This window comes from Vipera ursinii (assembly GCF_947247035.1).
Source record: "Vipera ursinii genome assembly, chromosome: 6".
In the NCBI taxonomy this organism is placed as follows: domain Eukaryota; kingdom Metazoa; phylum Chordata; class Lepidosauria; order Squamata; family Viperidae; genus Vipera; species Vipera ursinii.
Window position 1 is genome coordinate 26,294,276 of NC_139515.1, and position 20,643 is coordinate 26,314,918.

The following is a 20,643-nucleotide window of genomic DNA, read 5'->3' on the forward strand; positions in this document are numbered from 1 at the left end:
CGGATGGCGCCCGATCTTCGCTCCTTTCGTCGCGATCTCAAGACGTTTCTGTTTGTTCAAGCCGGCCTAGCCTGATGGGGATTGGTGGGGTTTTTTTTATTTTTGGTGTCTTAATTTTAACTTGGTGTTTTAGAATTCTATTCCAATTGTTTTAACTTGGGCAATCATTTAATCTCTTTTTAATGTTTGTATTTAGTATTTTATTCTGCCCTGTGAACCGCCCTGAGTCCTCAGGGAGAAGGGCGGTATACAAATATTATTAAATTAAAAATTAAATTAATTCCTTCCTTATGAGCCAACTGATAGACAAATTGTTTAATCTTGCTTACTTAAAAGATAAAACCAGAAAAGATTCAAACTTACATGGAAGAAGTTCTCTATCTGCTGTTTCGGTACAAATGGGATAAGGATAAAAAAGGTGCCCTTTTTCCAAAGGATAAGGGATCATTCTGAAAGCTAAAGAAAAAGAAAACAAGTTTTGAAGACTGCAGAGTAACTTTCTCCAATGTAATGGCTTCTAGATGTGTGGCCTTTCAATTCCCATAATCCCTATTCAGTATGGCTAAGGATAGGTCTGTGCTTGGTTGAAATTACGGGTGTTAAGTCCACTATACCTTTTAGTTAGGTAGAGTTCAATGCAGTGAAACCCAGTGAACTTTTAAACTTCTCTTTGAAGTTGCACATAGTCCACCTTGTTCTGAACTGTTAATATAGTTTCCATTTGTTTATCCATAATGTGCCACAAAGCATATTCCTATACAAATAATTTGAATCAATATATGGTATGTTTAAGAATTTGATTTTCGGGCTTCCGGTAGCGCTGCCGCGCCGAATGGCAGTGTTTTGAAGCCGCCCGATCCTGGGAAGCGTCAAAGCGCTCGGAGGCAGCGAAAATCAGCTGTCCCGCGGCGCTGGAGCTTCTCCCTCGGGAGAAGAGGGAGAGGCGAGCTTGCCTGGGTAGAGGTAGAGCTCCCCTGTGATTCTCCCAAGTAGTTTGGGGGATAACAGGGGGAGCCCCCTCGGAGCCCAGGCTTTCTCCACTCTCAGGACATTTTCGCTCCAAAAGGAGTGGAACCAGACGCGACAACTGCACCTGCTGCTTAGATGGGACTGTGAGTATTTTGTTTCTTTGAGAAGCAGGCAGAGCAAAGCAGGAAGATCTGAATTTTCAAGTTGGATCTTAACTTTAACTCAGTTTCATTATCTTCTTCAAGTTTCAAGTTTGAAATGGAGTAAAAATGGCGCTGGAACGTTTCTTTCCTGTGCGAAGTGATTGCATTGGAAAACTGTTATATTTTGCTACAAAGCAAGAGATACAATTTGCAACTGACTTTACCCAGTATCGGATTTTGTTTATTTGAAAGCCTGTTCCCTTTTTTCTTATTGAAGGTTAAGAACTTTGGGAGAATTTTTATTTTTTCTTTCCTTTTCCTTGTTTTTTTTCTGAACTTTGATTCTGCTGGGTGAAAGAGGAAATCGAAACCTAAGAGATGGCTGCGAGACGTGGGGGAGGGCCTCCAATTTCCAAGAATGTTATTTCTTCACCTTTACCACAAGCTGCAGGGCAGACTTCGATGAAACCTACAGTACAACCACCCTCCCCCCACCTCCTGCATTTACACTGACAGATATTCAGCGAGTTGTGATGCAGTCAACACAAGTTTTGCAGCAGGAAATAAAGGAAACAAGGGAAGAATTTGTTAACCAAAACAACCAGATGAGGGAAGATATAGTGCTTGCACTTCAGGGTCTGGCTGCACATATAGAACACCTGGATGTTCGTGTGGACTCAGTTATGGAGTATGTGGAGAATTTGGAAAATAAAATTACTGATGCTGAACAGAAGATTGATAGAGCAGAGGCCAAGATTGACAGAACAGAGGATGAGGTTACTATATCAGAATATAAGAACATGGAGTTTGCTTTGCGTATCAGAGGCCTCAAAGAGAATCCTAAAGAAGATTTGGAATGGGAAATAGCACGAGCAGTGGCTCCTGTTTTGAAATGTGAACCTGAAGAACTGCTTAAGGAAATGGATAAGACATTTAGGGTTAACTCCTGGATTGCTAGGCAAAAAAACTTATCTAGAGATGTAGTGATTTATTTTTCCAGGAGATCAACCAGAAATTCTATTATCCAGGCTTTTTATTGGGGAAAATTTCAAATTGCTGGCCAAGATATTATGATTTTAAAAGAGATACCTCCAAAAATTCTTAGAAAAAGGAAAGATTTTGCCTTTCTGTCTGATGAGCTTAAAAAGCGACAAATCCAGTTCAGATGGGAAATACCTATTGGAATTGTGGTAAATTATGCAGGGACCAGATACAGATTGGATACAATTTTAAAAGCAAAAGATTTCTACACTAAGGTCCTGAAAACAGGCTTACCACTGTCTCCTCGAACCAAAAGAACAGAAGTAAGACAAGAAGAGTGAGTGAAGGGGCAATGTCATTGCCTCTTGAGAAGATGCGGCAGGCGGAGGCTATGGAGCAGAGTTTGGCATTAAAGGAAGACCCAAAAGAACAGAGGATGACAAGAGCTGCATATAAGCGTATGGAAAAAGAGCAAAAGCAAAAGCCTGTAACTGGTCCAGCTACAAAACACGCAGTTGTATCAGAGCCTGTGGGAGGAGCACACCCAAAGAGAGCAACAGCTGATCTTCAGGCCATGTTCCAAAGGCTTATGGTCACCAGAGATGGTGAAGTTCCTGACATGGAATGTTAACGGCTTAAATTCACCACAGAAAAGAAAGTATTTTTTTTATCTGAAACAACATAAAAATGACATTGTTTGTTTACAAGAGACACATATTGCATTAAAAGACCAAAAGTATCTGATTAATTCCTGATTGGGAACACATTTTGCATCCTTTGCTCCAGACAAGAAGGCTGGAGTGGTTATTTATTTAAGAAAAGACTTTTCGGCAAGATTGAATCGGATAAACAAGGGAGATATGTTAGTATTGAATTAATACTACAAGGAAAGAAAGTTCTTCTTATTGGATTATATGCTTCAAATCAACAACAGCAAAAATTCTTTAAATTTTTACATCAGAGACTAATCGAACTGGATTATAAATCTGTTATTATGATGGGGGACTGGAATGGAGTTTTGGTGCCATCTGAAGACAAGAAGGGATCCTCTAAAAACTTTTTTAATTCGAAATTGCCTAAAGCTTTTTTTGATTTGAAGGAAGATCTGGAATTAAGAGATGTATGGCGGGAAAGTAATATGAGAGACAGAGATTTTACTTTTTTTTTCAGATAGACATAAATCTTTCTCCAGGATTGACTTTATTTTGATTACTACTGATCTTTTTTCTTCAGTTAAGAACGTTAAGATTTTTCCTAGGACAATGTCTGACCATAGTCCTGTCTGGTTGGAGTTTTTTTGCTGAAGATGCTAGTAGAAGATCCTGGAGGCTGAATGAGAACTTATTTACAAATGACTTGTTCTTGCAGAAATGTAGAGAACATATGAAAGAATTTTTTGTTACAAATATGCATAAAGGTACCTCGATGGAATGCAAAAACATTTAGATATTGAGGAAGAGATTAAAGCTAAGGAGAAAAAGCTTATTTTGAATCCATTGGATAATAATTTAAGGATCTCAATACATTTATTGAAAGAACAATTTAATATGCTACTGTCTGATCAAGTAGCAATTAATTTGCGCTATGCTAAACACCATACTTTTTGTAACGCTAATAAGCCTGGTAGATGGTTGGCTTATCAATTAAGGAAGAAACAGAAATCATGTATTATAGATAAAATAGAATATAAAGGAAAAGAAGTCTACCAACAAAATTTGATTAAGAGGAGTTTTTTAGATTTTTACTCGAAATTATATTCTAAAGAAAATATACAAGCTTTAGATATAGACAAATATTTACAGGGAGCTCATTTTCCGAGACTCTCAAAAGAACAACAATTGGAAATGAATTGCCCAATTACATCAGAAGAAATTTCTTTAGCTATTAAACATTTGTAATTGGGCAAGGCTCCGGGAACAGATGGATTAATAGCAATTTACTATAAAAAGTTGTTGCCTGAAATGATTGAACCCTTAAAGATTTTGTTTAATGAAATTCAGACTGGAGGTGCAGTTCCTCCATCATGGAGGACAGCTTTTGTATCATTGATTCCAAAGGAGGATCAAGACCTTACTCAACCTAAAAATTATAGACCTATATCGCTTTTAAATACAGATTATAAGATTTTTGCTAAAGTATTGGCTAATAGATTAATGCAAGTTTTGAAAAAAATGATTCATAGTGATCAATCGGGATTTATATCTGGGAGGTATATGAAATATAATGTAAGACAAATTGTAAACTTGCTTGAATACTTGGATAAGAACAACCAAGTCTCTGCAGCATTGATATTTTTGGATGCAGAGAAAGCCTTTGACCAATTGAATTGGCAATTTTTATTGAGAGTTGTTGAGGAGATGAATTTTGGAGAAGCTTTTTTACATGCTATTAAAGCTATATATCAACAACAAACTGCACAAATTATAGTTAATGGGGGGCTAACAGAGACCTTTAAAATTGAAAAAGGTACAAGACAGGGATGCCCCCTATCACCATTATTGTTTGTTTTAACATTAGAGATTTTATTAATTAAAATTCGAGAGTCCTCTATGATAAAGGGAATTAAAATAAAACAAAATGATTATAGATTGAGAGCTTTTGCTGACGACTTGGTTGTGACAGTATCTCAACCGTTACAGTCGGTTATAGATTTGATGGAAATTATAACTCAGTATGGTAAGATTTCTGGGTTCAAGGTGAATAGTAATAAGACTAAGATATTATCTAGGAACTTATCTATGAGTGAAAGGGATATGTTATCTAAATTAATAGGTTTTGAAATAGTGAAAAAGGTTAAATATTTAGTATATATTGAAGCCTCAAATGTAAAATTGTATAAGAATAATTATGAAACACTATGGTTGAAGGTACAAAGGGATTTAAATAATTGGAAAAAATTACAATTATCATTACTGGGAAGAATTGCAGTTGTTAAAATGAATGTTCTGCCAAAGTTTCTCTTTTTGTTTCAAATGATACCTATATTGAAAAATGATGCCAACCTTGATCAATGGCAGAAGGGTATTAATAAATTTATTTGGGCGGGGAAAAAACCAAGAGTTAAATTTAAGATTTTACAAGATGCTAGGGAAAGAGGGGGGACTCAAGGCGCCGAATTTGAAATTGTATTATGATGCAGTTGCCTTGACGTGGGTTAGTGACTGGCTTAATTTAACTAATAAGAGAATACTTCATCTTGAGGGATGGGATTTGGTATATGGATGGCATGCATATTTGCTTTACGATAAGAAGGTGGACAGGGCTTTTAAATCACATATTCTTAGAAGTGCTTTATTGCGTGTCTGGAAAAAGTATTATTATAAGTTAAATTATAAAATACCGATTTGGGGAATTCCTGGACTCGCGATAGAGGGCGTATCTATGGGAGTGAGTATGGATATGGTTTCTTATAAGGAATTACTTAGATCACAAGGGAATGATTGGCAACTTAAATCATTAGATGAGTTAAGACAAGAAAACATAAGTTACTCTAGGTTTCAATATACCCAATTGAAAGCTAGGAGGAAGTCAGATCAAAAGGTTGGCATCACAATTATAGATCAAAATTTAGTAAAACAAATTAGAGATTTAAATTGTGCACATATAAAGAGGATATATAATGCTTTAATTGAATTGGATTCGGAAACGGAACTGGTTAAAGACTGTATGATAAAGTGGGCACAAAATATTCAGGAACCAATTTCGTTGGACACTTGGGAGATAATTTGGGTCAGAAATGTTAAATTTACTCAGGCTCAAAACTTAAGAGAAATTTTTTATAAAATGTTTTATAGATGGCATTTGGATCCCAAGAAGTTGTCTAACATGTATCCTAATTTACAGTCTAAATGTTGGAGATGTGGTAGTTTAGAAGCTACCTATTTTCACATGTGGTGGACTTGTAGAAATATAAAAGCTTTTTGGATCAAAATTTGGTGGAACATTCAAAAGATTTTTAAGAGAAAGATAAAGTTTTCTCCGCAATTGTTTTTATTGGGTATTGTTGTAGATTGTGATGTTAAAGAAACTAATTTGATGTTGAATATGATAACAGCAGCACGGTTACTGGTGGGACAATATTGGAAGAAGGATAGTTTGCCTACTATAGAAGAATGGGTGTTTAAAGTTTCGAATCTTGCAGAAATGTCTAAGATTTCTGCTTATTTGAAAGAACATTCACAGGAAAGATATATTTCACTTTGGAGGAGATGGATAGATTATATTCAGAACAAATATGGGACTAAAAAGTTCCATTTAGCTTATGAGTAGATTTTAGTGGGATATTGTTATTGGTACTTTGTAGTTATATTAAAGGGGAGTTAAAGCACATTATGAATTTGGTTAATTGTATATTATGCATAATTTTTATTTAGAATATGATTACTATAACTATAATCCTCTTTTTAGCTCTGGGAAGTGGGGGGGAAGTGGGCAGGTTTGGGGTGGGGGGGATTTGGGGATATATTGTAAAACTTTGTTTTTGTAAAACTTTTAATAAAAAAAAGAATTTGATTTTCCTGCCTTTAGAAGGAAATAACATCTATAAATAATACAGCAAAGGAGGATCATCAAAATATCTTAAACATGTCTATTAAAAAGTAAGTCCCATTAATTACAATGGATTTAACATATATACCCTCTAGTCTTTTAGTGGTGGTAGGGTTATTTGGATTCTAAGAGGATTTTGTGGATGTTCTCACAAAATTATTGATATAGGGGTTGTGTCTCTCTTTTATAAAACAGTTACCAAAGTTAGCATATCCAGTTATAAAACAACTTTCTCAGAAGCCAAAGTAGTTAAAAGCAAAAAATCATTTACTTAACAAGACAGAAATGTGAACTGAGCTCCAAAACATATGCATCCATATAACACTTATAGTATATACTTGCATCAAAAAGAAAAGATAAAGAGTAATCCACTATTTCATCTACACCACGGGTCGGCAACCCGCAGCTCCGGAGCCGCATGCGGCTCTTTGAGCCGTCTCCTGCGGCTCCCAGTCGCCCGGTGTGCGCGCACCTCTTCGAACGGGCGGTGGTGCGCGCGCACCTCTTCGAACGGGCGGAGGTGCGCGCGCACCTCTTCGAACGGGCGGAGGTGCGCGCGCACCTCTTCGAATGGGCAGAGGTGCGCGCGCACCTCTTCGAACGGGCGGAGGTTCGCGCGCACCTCTTCGAACGGGCGGAGGTGCGCGCGCACCTCTTCGAACGGGCGGAGGTGCGCGCGCACCTCTTCGAACGGGCGGAGGTGCGCGTGCACCTCTTCGAACGGGCGGAGGTGCGCGCGCACCTCTTCGAACGGGCGGAGGTGCGCGCGCACCTCTTCAAACGGGCGGAGGTGCGCGCGCACCTCTTCAAACGGGCGGAGGTGCGCGCGCACCTCTTCGAACGGGCAGTGTGCGCGCACCTCTTCGAACGGGTGGAGGTGCACGCGCACCTGGGCGCGCACCTCTGCACGAACGGGCAGTGGCACTGCTCATTGGGAAAGCAGCTGCAGTCCGTTTGCAGAGCTGCCGCCTTCAGAGGAAGGCGGCAGCCTGCAAACGGGCCGTGGCAGCTTTCCCGACGGATGGTGCCACTGCCCGTTCTGAGAGGTGCGCGCGCACCTCTTTGAACGGGCGGAGGTGCGTGTGCACCTCTCCAAAACTTTGGAGAGGTGCGCGCACACCTCCGCCTGAACGGGCAGTGGCGCCGCTCATTGGGAAAGCTGCTGCGGCCCGTTTGCAGGGCTGCCGCCTTTGGCGGTAGCTCTGCAAACCGGCCGCGGCAGCAGGTCTGTAAACAGGTGGTGCTGCGCACGCACCTCTCCGAATGGAAAGTTGCCGCAGCCCATTACTAAACTTTACATATTGCAGAGCACACATAACTTGCCAGTTTCTAAGGAAACTGACCAGGGCCTGGGCACGCCGGTATCCCTTGCATACCTTCTCTATACCTGCGGGGGCACGCGCGCGCTGGGGGTGGTGGTGGTGATGGTGAGCGCCCTATGCTTTGAAGCGCTATTGTTCAGCTTGCAACTATTTCCTGGAAAGCCTTGAATGTGGTGTCTTTGGCACCATCCACGCGCCCGGTGACAAGTCCAAACAGCGCGGATTTGCAAGGGAAATGCTAAAAGCCATGATTAAGGCATTGATTGCGGCCCTCCACCGGGGGCTTAAAAGAAGCCAGTCAGGCTTGTCGCGGTCTGATGTTGATGACAAACAAGCTTACATTTCCTTTAAAATAAAATAAAATGGATTCCCCTTCCCCTCCTTCCACCCCCCCTCCACGCCCCCCAAAAGGAACACAGTATAACACTAGGCGTTTTATGTGAGGGGAAACGTCTCTCGTCTTCGCCCATCTTTGCACTCGGCTAAGGAGGAACTTTTTTTTTTGAGCGTGGCTGGGACGGAGGACTTGTCCTGCGCATCCACAGGCAACAAGGGCAAAACCCCTTGCGACCTGGTTGTGAGAAATGGGGAGAATGAACACCCCCCCACACACACATACTCGGCCTCCCCGTCGCCTGGATTCTCACTTCCCCTTCAGGCATGCTCTGAGACTCAGGCGTGCGGCGCTTTTTGTTTGCGGAGCCGGGGGAAAAAAGTTGCCTTTCCCCGTGTTGCTTTTCTTTCTCCCTGTACTTCTAAGATTAGGGAAGCTTTGCCAGAAAATTTTATGCGGGTGGTTGAAAGATGGCATCACAATAAGGAGGTGACCGTTTGACTGGGTGCCAGATTAATGTCAGCTCTGCAAACGGGCAGTCGCCGCCGCGCAACCGGTTCCATCACACATAAAGTGGCAACCGCGCGCGCGTGTCTGCACACGCGCAAGAAACAAAACGGACAGGTCATAGCAGAGAGTTCTGACAAAATGTGATCCACTGGAGAAGAAAATGGCAACCCACTGAAAGATGTGGTGCAATGGTTCTGAGATAACATGTGCCAGCTCCTTCAGAACTCTGGGATGTAATCTGTCAGGTCTCGGTGATTTATATTAGTCAAGGTCAGAGAGGTGTTCTCTTACCATTTTCTTGCTTATTTTAATTTTTATTTCTAGTTTGTCTTTTACAGTAGTTTTTTGGTATGTTGGGCTATAATTTCTTTTTGTGTGAAGACTGATACAAAGAATCATTTAAGTAGATCTGCTTTCTCTCTACTCCTTGTTACTTCCTTGCCATCTTCTCTCTTTAGTGAACCTACGGTTTCCTGATTGGTTGGGTGGCCTGTAATATACACCTATGGCAATGTCACTTTTTTCCTTTTATATTGACCCATATACATTCTGGAAGGGTTTTATCTTTGATCATGTGCATTTCTGTAGATATGTACAGTGAGGGGAAAAATTATTTGATCCTCTGCTGATTTTGTACATTTGCCCAGTGACAAAGAAATGATCAGTTTATAATTTTAAAGGTAGGTTTATTTTAACAGTGAGAGACAGAATAACAACCAAAAAATCCAGAAAAAACACATTTCAAAAAAAGTTATAAATTGATTTGAATTTTAATGAGTGCAATAAGTATTTGACCTATTTGCAAAACATGACTTAGTACTTGATGGTAAAAACCTTGTTGGCAGTCACAGAGGTCAGACATGTCTTGTAGCTGGCCACCAGTTTTGCACACATCTGACATCTCACAGGAGTGGGACAAAATCCCACTTCTCTTTGCAGACCCTCTCCAAGTCATTAAAGTTTCGAGGCTCGAACCTTCAGCTACCTCCACAGATTTTCTATGGACTTAAGGTCTGAAGACTGGCTAGGCCACTCCAGGACCTTAATGTGCTTCTTCTTAAGCCACTCCTTTGTTGCCTTGGCCATATGCTTTGGGTCATTGTCATGCTGGAATACCCATCCATGACCCATTTTCAATGCCCTGGATGAGGGAAGCTTCTCACCCAAAATTTGTTAGTACATGGCACTGTCCATTGTCCCTTTGATGTGGTGAAATTGTCCTGTCCCCTTAGCAGAAAAACAGCCCCAAAGCATAATGTTTCCACCTCCATGTTTGATAGTGGGGGTGGTGTTCTTGGGGTCACAGGCAGCATTCCTCCTCCACCAAACATGGTGAGTTGAGTTGATGCCAAAAAGCTTGATTTTGGTCTCATCTGACCACAACACTTTCATCCAGTTCTCCTCTGAATCATTCACATGTTCACTGGCAAATTTCAGATGGGCCTATACATGTGCTTTCTTGAGCAGGGGGACCTTGTGGACACTACAGGATTTCAGTCCTAAAGAGAGAAGATGGCAAGGAAGTAACAAGGAGTAGAGAGAAAGCAGTCCTACAGGATCCCAGCGAGCTCCATGGTTCTCCGCGGAACTCCAGGAGATGAAGCGTCGGAAACGGGGCCTAGAGAGCTGCTGGAGGTCTAGCTGTTCTGAATCCGACCGGTTGCGGTTAAGAACCCATATTAGGTCTTATCTCGCATCGATGAGGGTGGCAAGGTGTAATTACTTCTCCACCCTCATCGCGTCCGCAGATAATCGCCTGGCCGCCCTGTTTAGGGTGACTCGCTCCCTTCTTAATCAGGAGGTGAGGGAGGATCCCTTGCAGGGTCGTGCCGAGGAATTTAGTCAACATCTGTCGGATAAAATCGCTCGGATTCGGACCGGTTTGGACTCCAGCTGGGCAGAGTCTGGCGATCAGGACACGGGCGGTCTTGTCAATGTTATCTGGGAGGAGTTTGATTCTGTGACCCCTGATGAAGTGGACAGGATTATGGGGAGGCTGAGCTCCACCACATGTTTATTGGATCCGTGCCCTTCCTGGCTGGTTTATGCAGCTAGGGAGAGGACACGAGGCTGGCTCCAGGTGGTCATATCTGCTTCTTTGAGTGAGGGTTATTTCCCCACCGTCTTGAAGGAGGCGGTGGTGAGACCTCTCCTCAAGAAGCCTGCCTTGGACCCAGCTGTATTGAACAACTTTCGTCCAGTCTCCAACCTTCGCTTTCTTGCGAAGGTTGTTGAGAGTGTGGTGGCGCATCAGCTCCCTCTGGTCCTGGAGGAAGCGGATTATCTGGACCCTTACCAATCGGGTTTCAGGCCCGGGTACAGCACGGAGACGGCATTGGTCGCTCTGGTGAATGATCTCTGGAGGGCTCGGGATAGGGGATATTCCTCTGTCCTAGTCCTATTAGACCTCTCGGCGACTTTCGATACCATCAACCATGGTATCCTGCTGCGGCGTCTCAGGGGATTGGGAGTGGGAGGCACGATTCTTCAGTAGTTCTCCTCCTATCTCCTGGGACGCTCGCAGTCGGTGTTGGCAGGGGGGCAGAGATCGGCCCCTAGGTCTCTCGTTTGTGGAGTTCCTCAGGCGTCGGTTCTCTTGCCTCTCCTGTTCAACATCTACATGAAACCGCTGGGTGAGATCATTCGTGGTTTTGGAGTTGGGTATCATCAATATGCTGATGATACCCAACTTTTCATTTCGACCCCAAACCACCCCAGTGATGCCCTCGCTGTGATGTCCCGTTGCCTGGAGGCGGTTCGGGTCTGGATGGGGAGGAACAGACTTCAACTCAACCCTGACAAGACTGAGTGGCTGTACATTCTGGCATCCCGGGACATTCAAAATGTTCCATCCCTTTCTATGGGGGGTGAGCTTTTACCCCCCGTGGAGAGGGCTCGCAACTTGGGAGTCCTCCTAGATTCACGACTTACCCTAGAAGACCATATAGTAGCCGTGACTAGGGGGGCTTTCGCCCAGGTTCGCCTGGTGCGCCAGTTGCGGCCCTATTTGGACCGGGATGCCTTGTGTACGGTCACTCATGCGCTCGTGACCTCTCGCCTAGACTATTGTAATGCTCTCTACATGGGGCTTCCCTTGAAGACCACTCGGAGGCTCCAACTGGTACAGAATGCGGCCGCGAGAGTTGTCCTGGGAGTTTCCCGGTACTCCCATGTTACACCTTTGCTCCGCGAGCTGCATTGGTTACCAATTGTCTTCCGGGTGAGGTTCAAGGTCTTGGTTATGATCTTTAAGTCCTTACATGGCATGGGTCCGGGATACCTCGAGGACCACCTGCTGCCGGCGTCAACTCCCCTCCGCCCTGTGCGTGCCCACAGAGAGGGCCTCCTCAGGGTGCCTCCAGTCAGGGAATGTCGACTGGTGGCCCCCAGGGGGAGGGCCTTCTCTGTGGGTGCCCCGGCACTTTGGAACCAACTGCCGGTTGAGCTCCGGATGGCATCGGACCTCCGATCCTTCCGTCGCGGGTTGAAGACCCACTTGTTTGAGTTAGCTGGTCTGGCCTGAAGGGGGATTTGGGTTTTAATTGGTTTTATTATTTCATTATTGTTATATTTTAATTGGGCATGGTTTAATTTTCTTTTAATTTTTGTATACTTATTTATATATGCCCTGTGAACCGCCCTGAGTCCCTAGGGAGAAGGGCGGTATAGAAATTCAATAAATAATAATAATAATAATAATGGCATAGTGTGTTACCAATTGTTTTCTTGGTGACTATGGTCCCAACTGCCTTGAGATCATTGACAAGATCCTCCCGTGTAGTTCTGGCTGATTCCTCACTGTTCTCATGATCATTGAAACTCCACAAGGTGAGATCTTGCATGGAGTCCAGATTGAGGGAGATTGAGAGTTATTTTGTGTTTCTTCATTTGCAAATAATCACACCAACTGTTGTCACCTTCTCACCAAGTTGCTTTGCAATAGTCTTGTAGCCCATTCCAGCCTTGTGTATGTCTACAATCTTGTCCCTGACATCCTTGGTCAGCCCTTTGGTCTTGGCCATGGTGGAGAATTTGGAATCTGATTGATTGCTTCTATGGACAGGTAGGTATATAGGTAACAAGATGAGATTAGGAGCACTCCCTTCAAGAGAATGTTCCTAATCTCAGCTTGTTACCTGTATAAAAGACACCCAGGAGCCATAAATCTTGCTGATTGATAGGGGATCAAATACTTATTTCACTCATTAAAATGCAAATCAACTGATAACTTTTTTGAAATGCATTTTTCTGGATTTTGTTGTTTTCTGTCTCTCACTGTTAAAATAAGCCTACCATTAAAATTATAGACTGATCATTTCTTTGTCAGTGGGCAAACATACAAAATCAACAGGGGATCAAATAATTTTCCCCCTCACTGTAGTGTTCTCTTACATATAGTTCAACTCTACTTCCTCTTTTGATCTGTTTCTTTTGAACAATTTGTATCCTCCATTCATACATTCTAGTCATGGGTTTCGTCCCACCAAGTTTCTGTAATGGCAACTATGACATACCTACCCTCGTGTGCTATTGCTTTTAGTGCACCCTGTTTATTCCCCAAGCTTTGAGTGCTTGTTTATAAGCATTTAATACTTTTATGCCTGTCCGTGGATATGTTTTCTGCATTTTCTAATTGTTTGAGTTTTTGTTTTTTCTTATCACTCCCTACTGCATTGATTTGTTTTCTTCAGATTTATGATTGATTTTATGTTCTAGAAATTCTAAAGATTAGCCACCCTTCCCCATCAATTTTAGTTTAAAGCCCTTCTGATGAGTTGGGCCAGTCTTTTTCGAGCACATTTTCCCCTGTTTTCATGAGGTGCAGCCCATCCCTTGCAAGAGTCCTTTACATAGGTAATGCAGTCCCTGGTCCAGGAAACCAAAGTTTTTTTGGCGACACCAACCCTTTAGCGCCAGCGGTTTATTTCTATAATTCTTTTTTCCATCAATGGGTGTTGACCTTTCTTTGGGAGTACTGATGAGAGCACTACTTATACTCCTAGCTCCTTAACTTATTGCCTAGTTGCTTATAATCTCTCAATATTGTACTCAGGTCCTTTGTTGTGTCATTCACAGTCCCAATGTGAAGGAGGAGGAAAGGTAGTAATCTGTGGGCCTAATTATTTTGGTTAGGTTATCAGCCACATCTTTGATTTTTGCTCCAGGGGGACAACATACCTCCCTAGATTTTATGTCTGGTCTGCAGATGGCTGGTTTTCCTATCACCATCACTCCTTTTGGGGGGGGGTACAGTGTGACAGTTTTTCTATTTATGTCAGGTGTGTTTGTTGATGTGACTTTTTAGGAATACTTGGCGATGTTTCTTTTCTAGGTGTCTGCATGTTTTCTTTGAGGGGGAGGATGTGGGTCTGCGTATTTTCATCTAGGGGGAGAAATCGACTGCTCAGTTTTAATGGGGCTGCTTCTGGTTGGATTAGATTGGGCAGTAGCATTTTGTTAGATATATGCTGCTTCTTTCTTTGATTATTGTATTTCCTTTTATGTGTGACATACATCCATTTCTATTCCTTCAAGGGTTTATCAGCAGGGTCAAATACTCTGGGAGTTATTTGTTCATTATTTGGTTCGATTTGGAAATAGCTTTCTTGCATAGGTTAGAGTTTGGCTAGAGTTGCATCTAGATTCCTTACTTTTTCCTCTAGTACTCCACATAGTTTACATTTTATACATGTATAATTTGAAACATGTATTGCATACCACAATAGTATCAATCACTTGTTCCATCAGTTTGTTGTTTGAAAATCTCTCTTTTTTGATTGGTGTATTTGCTTTTAGCTATGTTTCTACCTTCTGTTCTAGGTAATTATGCCTATTTTTTTTTATCCCTTTTTCTGCCTTTTTTGTGCTTGTTTTTCTACCTTATTTATTTAACTTGCTTACTATTATGTTAGTTTTATTTATCTTTTTCCTCCTTATATTTTTTTAAAGTTTTTGAGTTCCAATTTCTCCCTACCTTATTATTTAAGATTTGCCTCTTTATTAATGTTATTCTTCCTTGATTTCTAATGTTCCACACTTTTCCTTATTATTTGCCTATTTATTTATCTTTTATTTTCTGGCCTGTATTTATTTTTATTCTCTATCGGGGTCTTCCCTCCCTTCCTATTGGGACCTCAAGCTTAAATGTTGCCTTCACTTCCATTGTTTGCTGCTTCAGCCTCTTATGGTTTTCCTCTGCCAGCTCTGTTCTGTCTTTCTGTGCTCAAGTCTTTTCAACTTCATCTCTGCTCTGGTCAGCTCTCTCAGCTGGCCACTCAGCTTTACAGATCTGTTGTGCTGCCTGTCTCTGCTGCTGCAATCTCCCCTCCACCAATTCTGCTGCTGCGTTTGTTCCCTCCATTAATTCTGCCACCACCAATTTCTCTCAGCCTTTGTTGGATGGGTTGCTCCAGGCCCTCTGTCTCCTCCAGACAGGCTGCTGGGAAGGTCTACCTGGCTAGCAGGAGGTGTGTGTGTGTGTGGGGGGGCTGATCTCACTAGAGAGAAAATGTTGATCAAGTCCTCCACAAGTCCTCCACCTAGGGCAGTTCACTGACCACAGTAGGCTTGCCTCTCTGCAGCTGGCTCTCCTCCCTGTTCTGGTATCTCACCAGCTTGCCTCTTTGTTTTCTGCCAGTCATTCCGCTGCCCTCAGTCAGGTCTCCTCTCTGCCCCACAGCTGACTCTCCTCTCAGTTCTTTCTGCAGCTGGCTCCAATCACTCACCAGCTTGCCTCTTTGTTCTCCACTGGTTCATTTTGCTGCCTGCAGTCATTTTGCCTCTCTGCTCACCTCTCTTCAATGGGCCTCCGGTTTCTTTGGTAGGCCTCTCGAGTGCAGCTGGGTTCTCTCAGCAGGCAAGTTTGCTGCGGGCCACTTCCTTTTTTGGTGTTTTCCACCTAATTTCTCCAATCTTTCCTCTCCTTTTCCCTTCTCCAGTTTTTTTTCTCTTTCTATGAGATCTTTCCCTCTCCACCTCTCCTCCTACCAGTTTGTCTTAGTTTAATAGCAACTTTTCTCCCAGTGATGTAACCATGCTTCCTCTGTTGCCACCATCTTGAAAATTCAAGATTTTATTCAAGGTTTTATTCAAGATTTTATTCAAAATTCAAGGTTTAATCTCTCCCAATCCTAGAAAAACCATAACAAATTGAAAGTATTTCCAGAGAGGTGTTACTTTTGCATTGCTGTGTATTCTGAATAACCATTTAGAAACAGGAAGGCTATGAAAGTGTGCATTCCCATTTCACCATATTTTTCAGCTTCTCAATCTAGATTTAGATTTAGATTAGATTAGATTTATTAAATTTATATGCTGCCCTTCTCCCCAAGGACTCAGTGCAGAGTCTGCTCTACAGGCTTGGTGAACTCTGGAAGTCTTTCATCCAAGTACTATCCAAGTATGATGCTGTTTACTTGAAGCTCAAAGCTTTAAACTTAAAGCTCAAAGTTGGTCAAATGCTGCTACCAGCTGAGCAGCTCCAATCAGCATTCTGGTGTCTTGCACCAAACTGCACCATTATATTTCTTAAGAGTTTTGACCATTTCTGGGACTGCCATTATTCTGCTGGAAATTTGCATCTGCCTTGATTTGGATATCTGCTCCAATTTAATTTAGTAAACTTAAGGAAAGTCTTCTAACTTACTAACAATATTCTTCTATTGTCCAAATGACATCAATCTTATATTATATACAGGTTGTCAACTTACAACCATTCATTTGGTCACCCACGTTATGACTATACCCAAAAAGTGATTTATGATTGGCTCTTGCACTTATGACTGTCAGCATCCCTGATGTCACCTGACTGTGATTGGGGCACTTTGGCGACCATTGTGCATTTATGACGATCACAGTGTTGCACAGTCATGCGATCGCTATGAGTAACCTTCCCAGATGGCTTCTAACAGGTGAAATAAATGGAAAACCAATAGGGAAGGTCACAAATTGCAGTCATGTGATTTCTCACTTAACAACTGCAGTTATTTGCTTAACAACTTCATCAAAAAGGGTCATAAAATTGGGTGTGATCTTATGATGCCTCTCTCGGGCATACCTGTATATAAATTATCTATTACAGTTTCAACTAAAACATGCTCAGTCACTGTATGATTAAATAGTACTTTGAACTAAGCAGAAAGGGCTTTTATTTTTGGTGCTTCTTTGCAAAGACAAATATCTAAAAGCATTTGGCATTCACTTCCTGCCACCTGCTTAAGAAAGTGAATTACTTACTGCCTTCCCACGTACAGTGTAAGAGATTCAGAGCCCCCTCGACTCTTTTCCAGTGCTGAAGGTGAAAGAAAGCATAAGCAATCGCTTCACTGTCGCCTCGCTTTAAAATATGTTCAGGGGGTAATATTAAGCTTTTCATTTCTAGGAGATACTACAACAGAAAAACAGCAAGCATACAGTCATAACACAGGCATAAAAAGGAAAGATCATTATACCACAGCCTACCTGTTACTGCTTAATGTTCAGCTGCAAAAGTTTTATTAAATCTATATTATCACCCATTGCTTTTGATAATAAATTGCTTATGTATCATAAATACTAAAATATACCAGCAAATGGCAAGTGTCATGTTCTTGAGTTCTTTGCAGACAGCAGAAAACAATAAACATCTCTCTCCTTAAAAAGATACAAAAAAGGTTATTTTTAAAATCCAAAGCATTATCCAAAAAACCTTTTGTACTGAGTGTATAAATTGAGTGTGTGAAATAAGTATATATAAGACATTGCAAGAACATACATTGGGTTAATAGTTTTCTACAAAATATAGGCCAGGGTAAAATTATGCATACAGCAGACCTGCCCCAATCTGTTCCCTTAGGAAAGAAAGACCGTTGACTCCATTTGGTTGAAGTGAAAGGTTCTTTTACTAAAAAGATTAAAAAAATTATGCATATAGCAGACCTTCCCAAATCTGATCCCTTAGGAAAGATAGATCGTCAACTCCATTTGGTTGAAGTGAAAGGTTCTTTTACTAAAAAGCTGCAGTAAAGTCAGACTAGGTCTGGGTTTCCTGCACTCAAAAAATACAGAAACATTTCCCCTCATACCAGCCCTTCCCCATGACAGTCTGTCTTCAGCCAATCAAAACTTGCTGAAGAGTTTTGAGAGTGCTGAGATGTTTTGAGGTATTCCATATTCTTTTTCATGGCACCTGGCCTTGGATGCTGGTACAAACTGATTCCGAGCATCTCTCATCTTTATCACCTATTATTCCCCCCTCCCTGTTTCCCATCACGTATACACACAGCTTTATTGTCTATCTATCCTCCTCCCCCTTCTAGCCTTTGATGGCAGGATGCTGATGAGGCACTAAGCTGAGCCTGGCAGACCTGACATTCTGCCCCCCCTTGACAAAGACGTTAGTCCTAGAAAGGAATAAAAACAGAGGGGAAGGACAGAAAAACAGAAAGTCTCTAATTAGCAGATAGTTCAGTAAGGTTTATCTCAGTACTGTATATGGAATTTTTTAAGCAGTCTAGAGGCTTTAATACATTGGAAATCAAGCCATTCAGTCTCTGAGGGAGGGAAGTCTTTCCATGCTACCAAGTACTGGGTTTTCCCCGATGTATATGGGAATCCAAACTGTTCTTGACTTCAAAGTGTTGCTCTCCCTCAATCATAATCAGTTTAGGGGGTGGTTGAGACTCAGTGTGTAGGGAAGACATGATCTTTGGTTTCAAAAGATTGCAATGAAACACTGGGTGTACGATCTGAGCGTTTTTGGCAGCTCAAGTTCTATGGACAGTACCAAAAGGCAAAACGATATGATGCTGGAAGATGAGCCCCTCAGGTCGGAAGGCGTCCAATATGCTACTGGGGAAGAGCAGAGGGCTAGTACTAGTAGCGCCAGAAAGAATGAAGCGACTGGGCCAAAGCCGAAAGGACGCTCAGCTGTGGATGTGTCTGGTGGTGAAAGGAAAGTCCGATGCTGTAAAGATTTTTTCTCCATAGGAACCTGGAATGTAAGATCCATGAATCAAGGCAAGCTGGACGTGGTCAAACAAGAGATGACAAGACTGAACATCAACATCTTAGGTATCAGCGAACTAAAATGGACAGGAATGGGTGAATTTAATTCAGATGACCATCAGGTATACTACTGCGGACAAGAATCCCTCAGAAGAAATGGAGTAGCCTTCATAGTCAATAAAAGAGTAGGAAAAGCAATACTGGGATACAATCCTCAAAATGACAGAATGATCTCAGTTCGAATCCAAGGCAAACCATTCAATATCACAGTAGTCCAAGTCTATGCCCCAACCACCAGTGCTGAAGAGGATGAAATTGACCAGTTCTATGAAGCCCTACAGCACCTTATAGAACTAACACCAAAAAATGATGTCCTTATCATCATGGGGGATTGGAATGCTAAAGTAGGAAGCCAAAAGATAACTGGAATAACAGGCAAGTTTGGCCTTGGAGTACAAAATGAAGCAGGGCACAGGCTGATAGAATTTTGTCAAGAGAATACAATGGTCATAGCAAACACTCTTTTCCAACAACCCAAGAGACGGCTCTACACATGGACATCACCAGACGGTCAACACAGAAATCAGATTGACTATATGCTCTGCAGCCAAAGATGAAGAAGCTCTATACAGTCGGTAAAAACAAGACCAGGAGCTGACTGTGGCTCAGACCATGAGCTTCTCCTTGCAAAGTTTAGGCTTAAACTGAAGAAAGTAGGGAAAAGCACTAGGCCACTCAGGTATGAATTAAATCATATCCCTATTGAATATACAGTAGAGGTGACAAATAGATTTAAGGAATTAGATCTGATAGACAGAGTGCCTGAAGAACTATGGACAGAGGTTCGCAACATTGTACAACAGGTAGCAACCAAAACCATCCCAAAGAAAAAGAAATGCAAGAAAGCAAAATGGCTGTCTGAGGAAGCTTTGCAAATAGCTGAGGAAAGGAGGAAAGCGAAAGGCAAGGGAGAAAAACATAGATATGCCCAATTGAATGCAGAATTCCAGAGAATAGCTAGAAGAGATAAGAATGCCTTCTTAAATGAACAGTGCAAAGAAATAGAAGAAAACAATAGAATAGGGAGGACCAGAGATCTTTTCAAGAAAATTGGAGAGATGAAGGGAACATTCCATGCAAAAATGGGCATGATAAAGGACCAAAATGGCAGGGACCTAACAGAGGCAGAAGAGATTAAGAAGAGGTGGCAAAATTACACAGAAGAACTATACAAGAATGAGCTTAACGTCCCTGATAATCACAATGAGGTGGTCACTGACCTCGAGCCAGACATCCTAGAATATGAAGTGAAGTGGGCCTTAGAAAAGCTGAGCAACAACAAAGCTAGTGGAGGTGACAGTATTCCAGCTGAGCTATTCAAAATCTTAAAAGACAGTGCAGTAAAAGTGCTACACTCAATTTGCCAGCAAATTTGGAAAACTCAGCAGTGGCCACAGGATTGGAAAAGATCAGTTTACATTCCAATTCCAAAGAAAGGCAGTGCCAAAGAATGTTCAAACTATCGCACCATTGCACTCATTTCTCATGCTAGTAAAGTCATGCTTAAAATCCTACAAGCTAGACTTCAGCAGTATGTGGATCGAGAACTACCAGAAGTACAGGCAGGATTTCGAAGAGGCAGAGGAACTAGAGATCAAATTGCCAACATACGCTGGATCATGGAGAAAGCTAGGGAGTTCCAGAAAAACATCTACTTCTGCTTCATTGACTATGCTAAAGCCTTTGATTGTGTGGATCATAACAAACTGTGGCAAGTCCTTAAAGAGATGGGAGTACCAGACCATCTTATTTGTCTCTTGAGAAACCTATATGCGGGTCAAGAAGCAACAGT

General features: G+C 41.9%; 1 protein-coding gene across 4 annotated transcripts in view; it reads right to left on the minus strand.

Moving 5' to 3' along the window:
• ST7 (suppression of tumorigenicity 7) overlaps positions 1-20,643 on the minus strand; it is a 202,508-nt gene that overhangs the window by 6,982 nt on the left and 174,883 nt on the right. For 2 of the 4 annotated variants that reach the window (XM_083366700.1, XM_083366703.1), the window contains exons 12-14: positions 17,043-17,193; positions 12,523-12,642; positions 364-456 (exon numbers count right to left, since the gene is read on the minus strand). In XM_083366700.1, the coding sequence (XP_083222826.1) occupies positions 364-456; positions 12,523-12,642; positions 17,043-17,193 (364 nt within the window). The remainder of the gene's footprint in view (positions 1-363; positions 457-12,522; positions 12,643-17,042; positions 17,194-20,643) is intronic. The other 2 variants (XM_083366702.1, XM_083366701.1) reach the window with 2 other exon arrangements.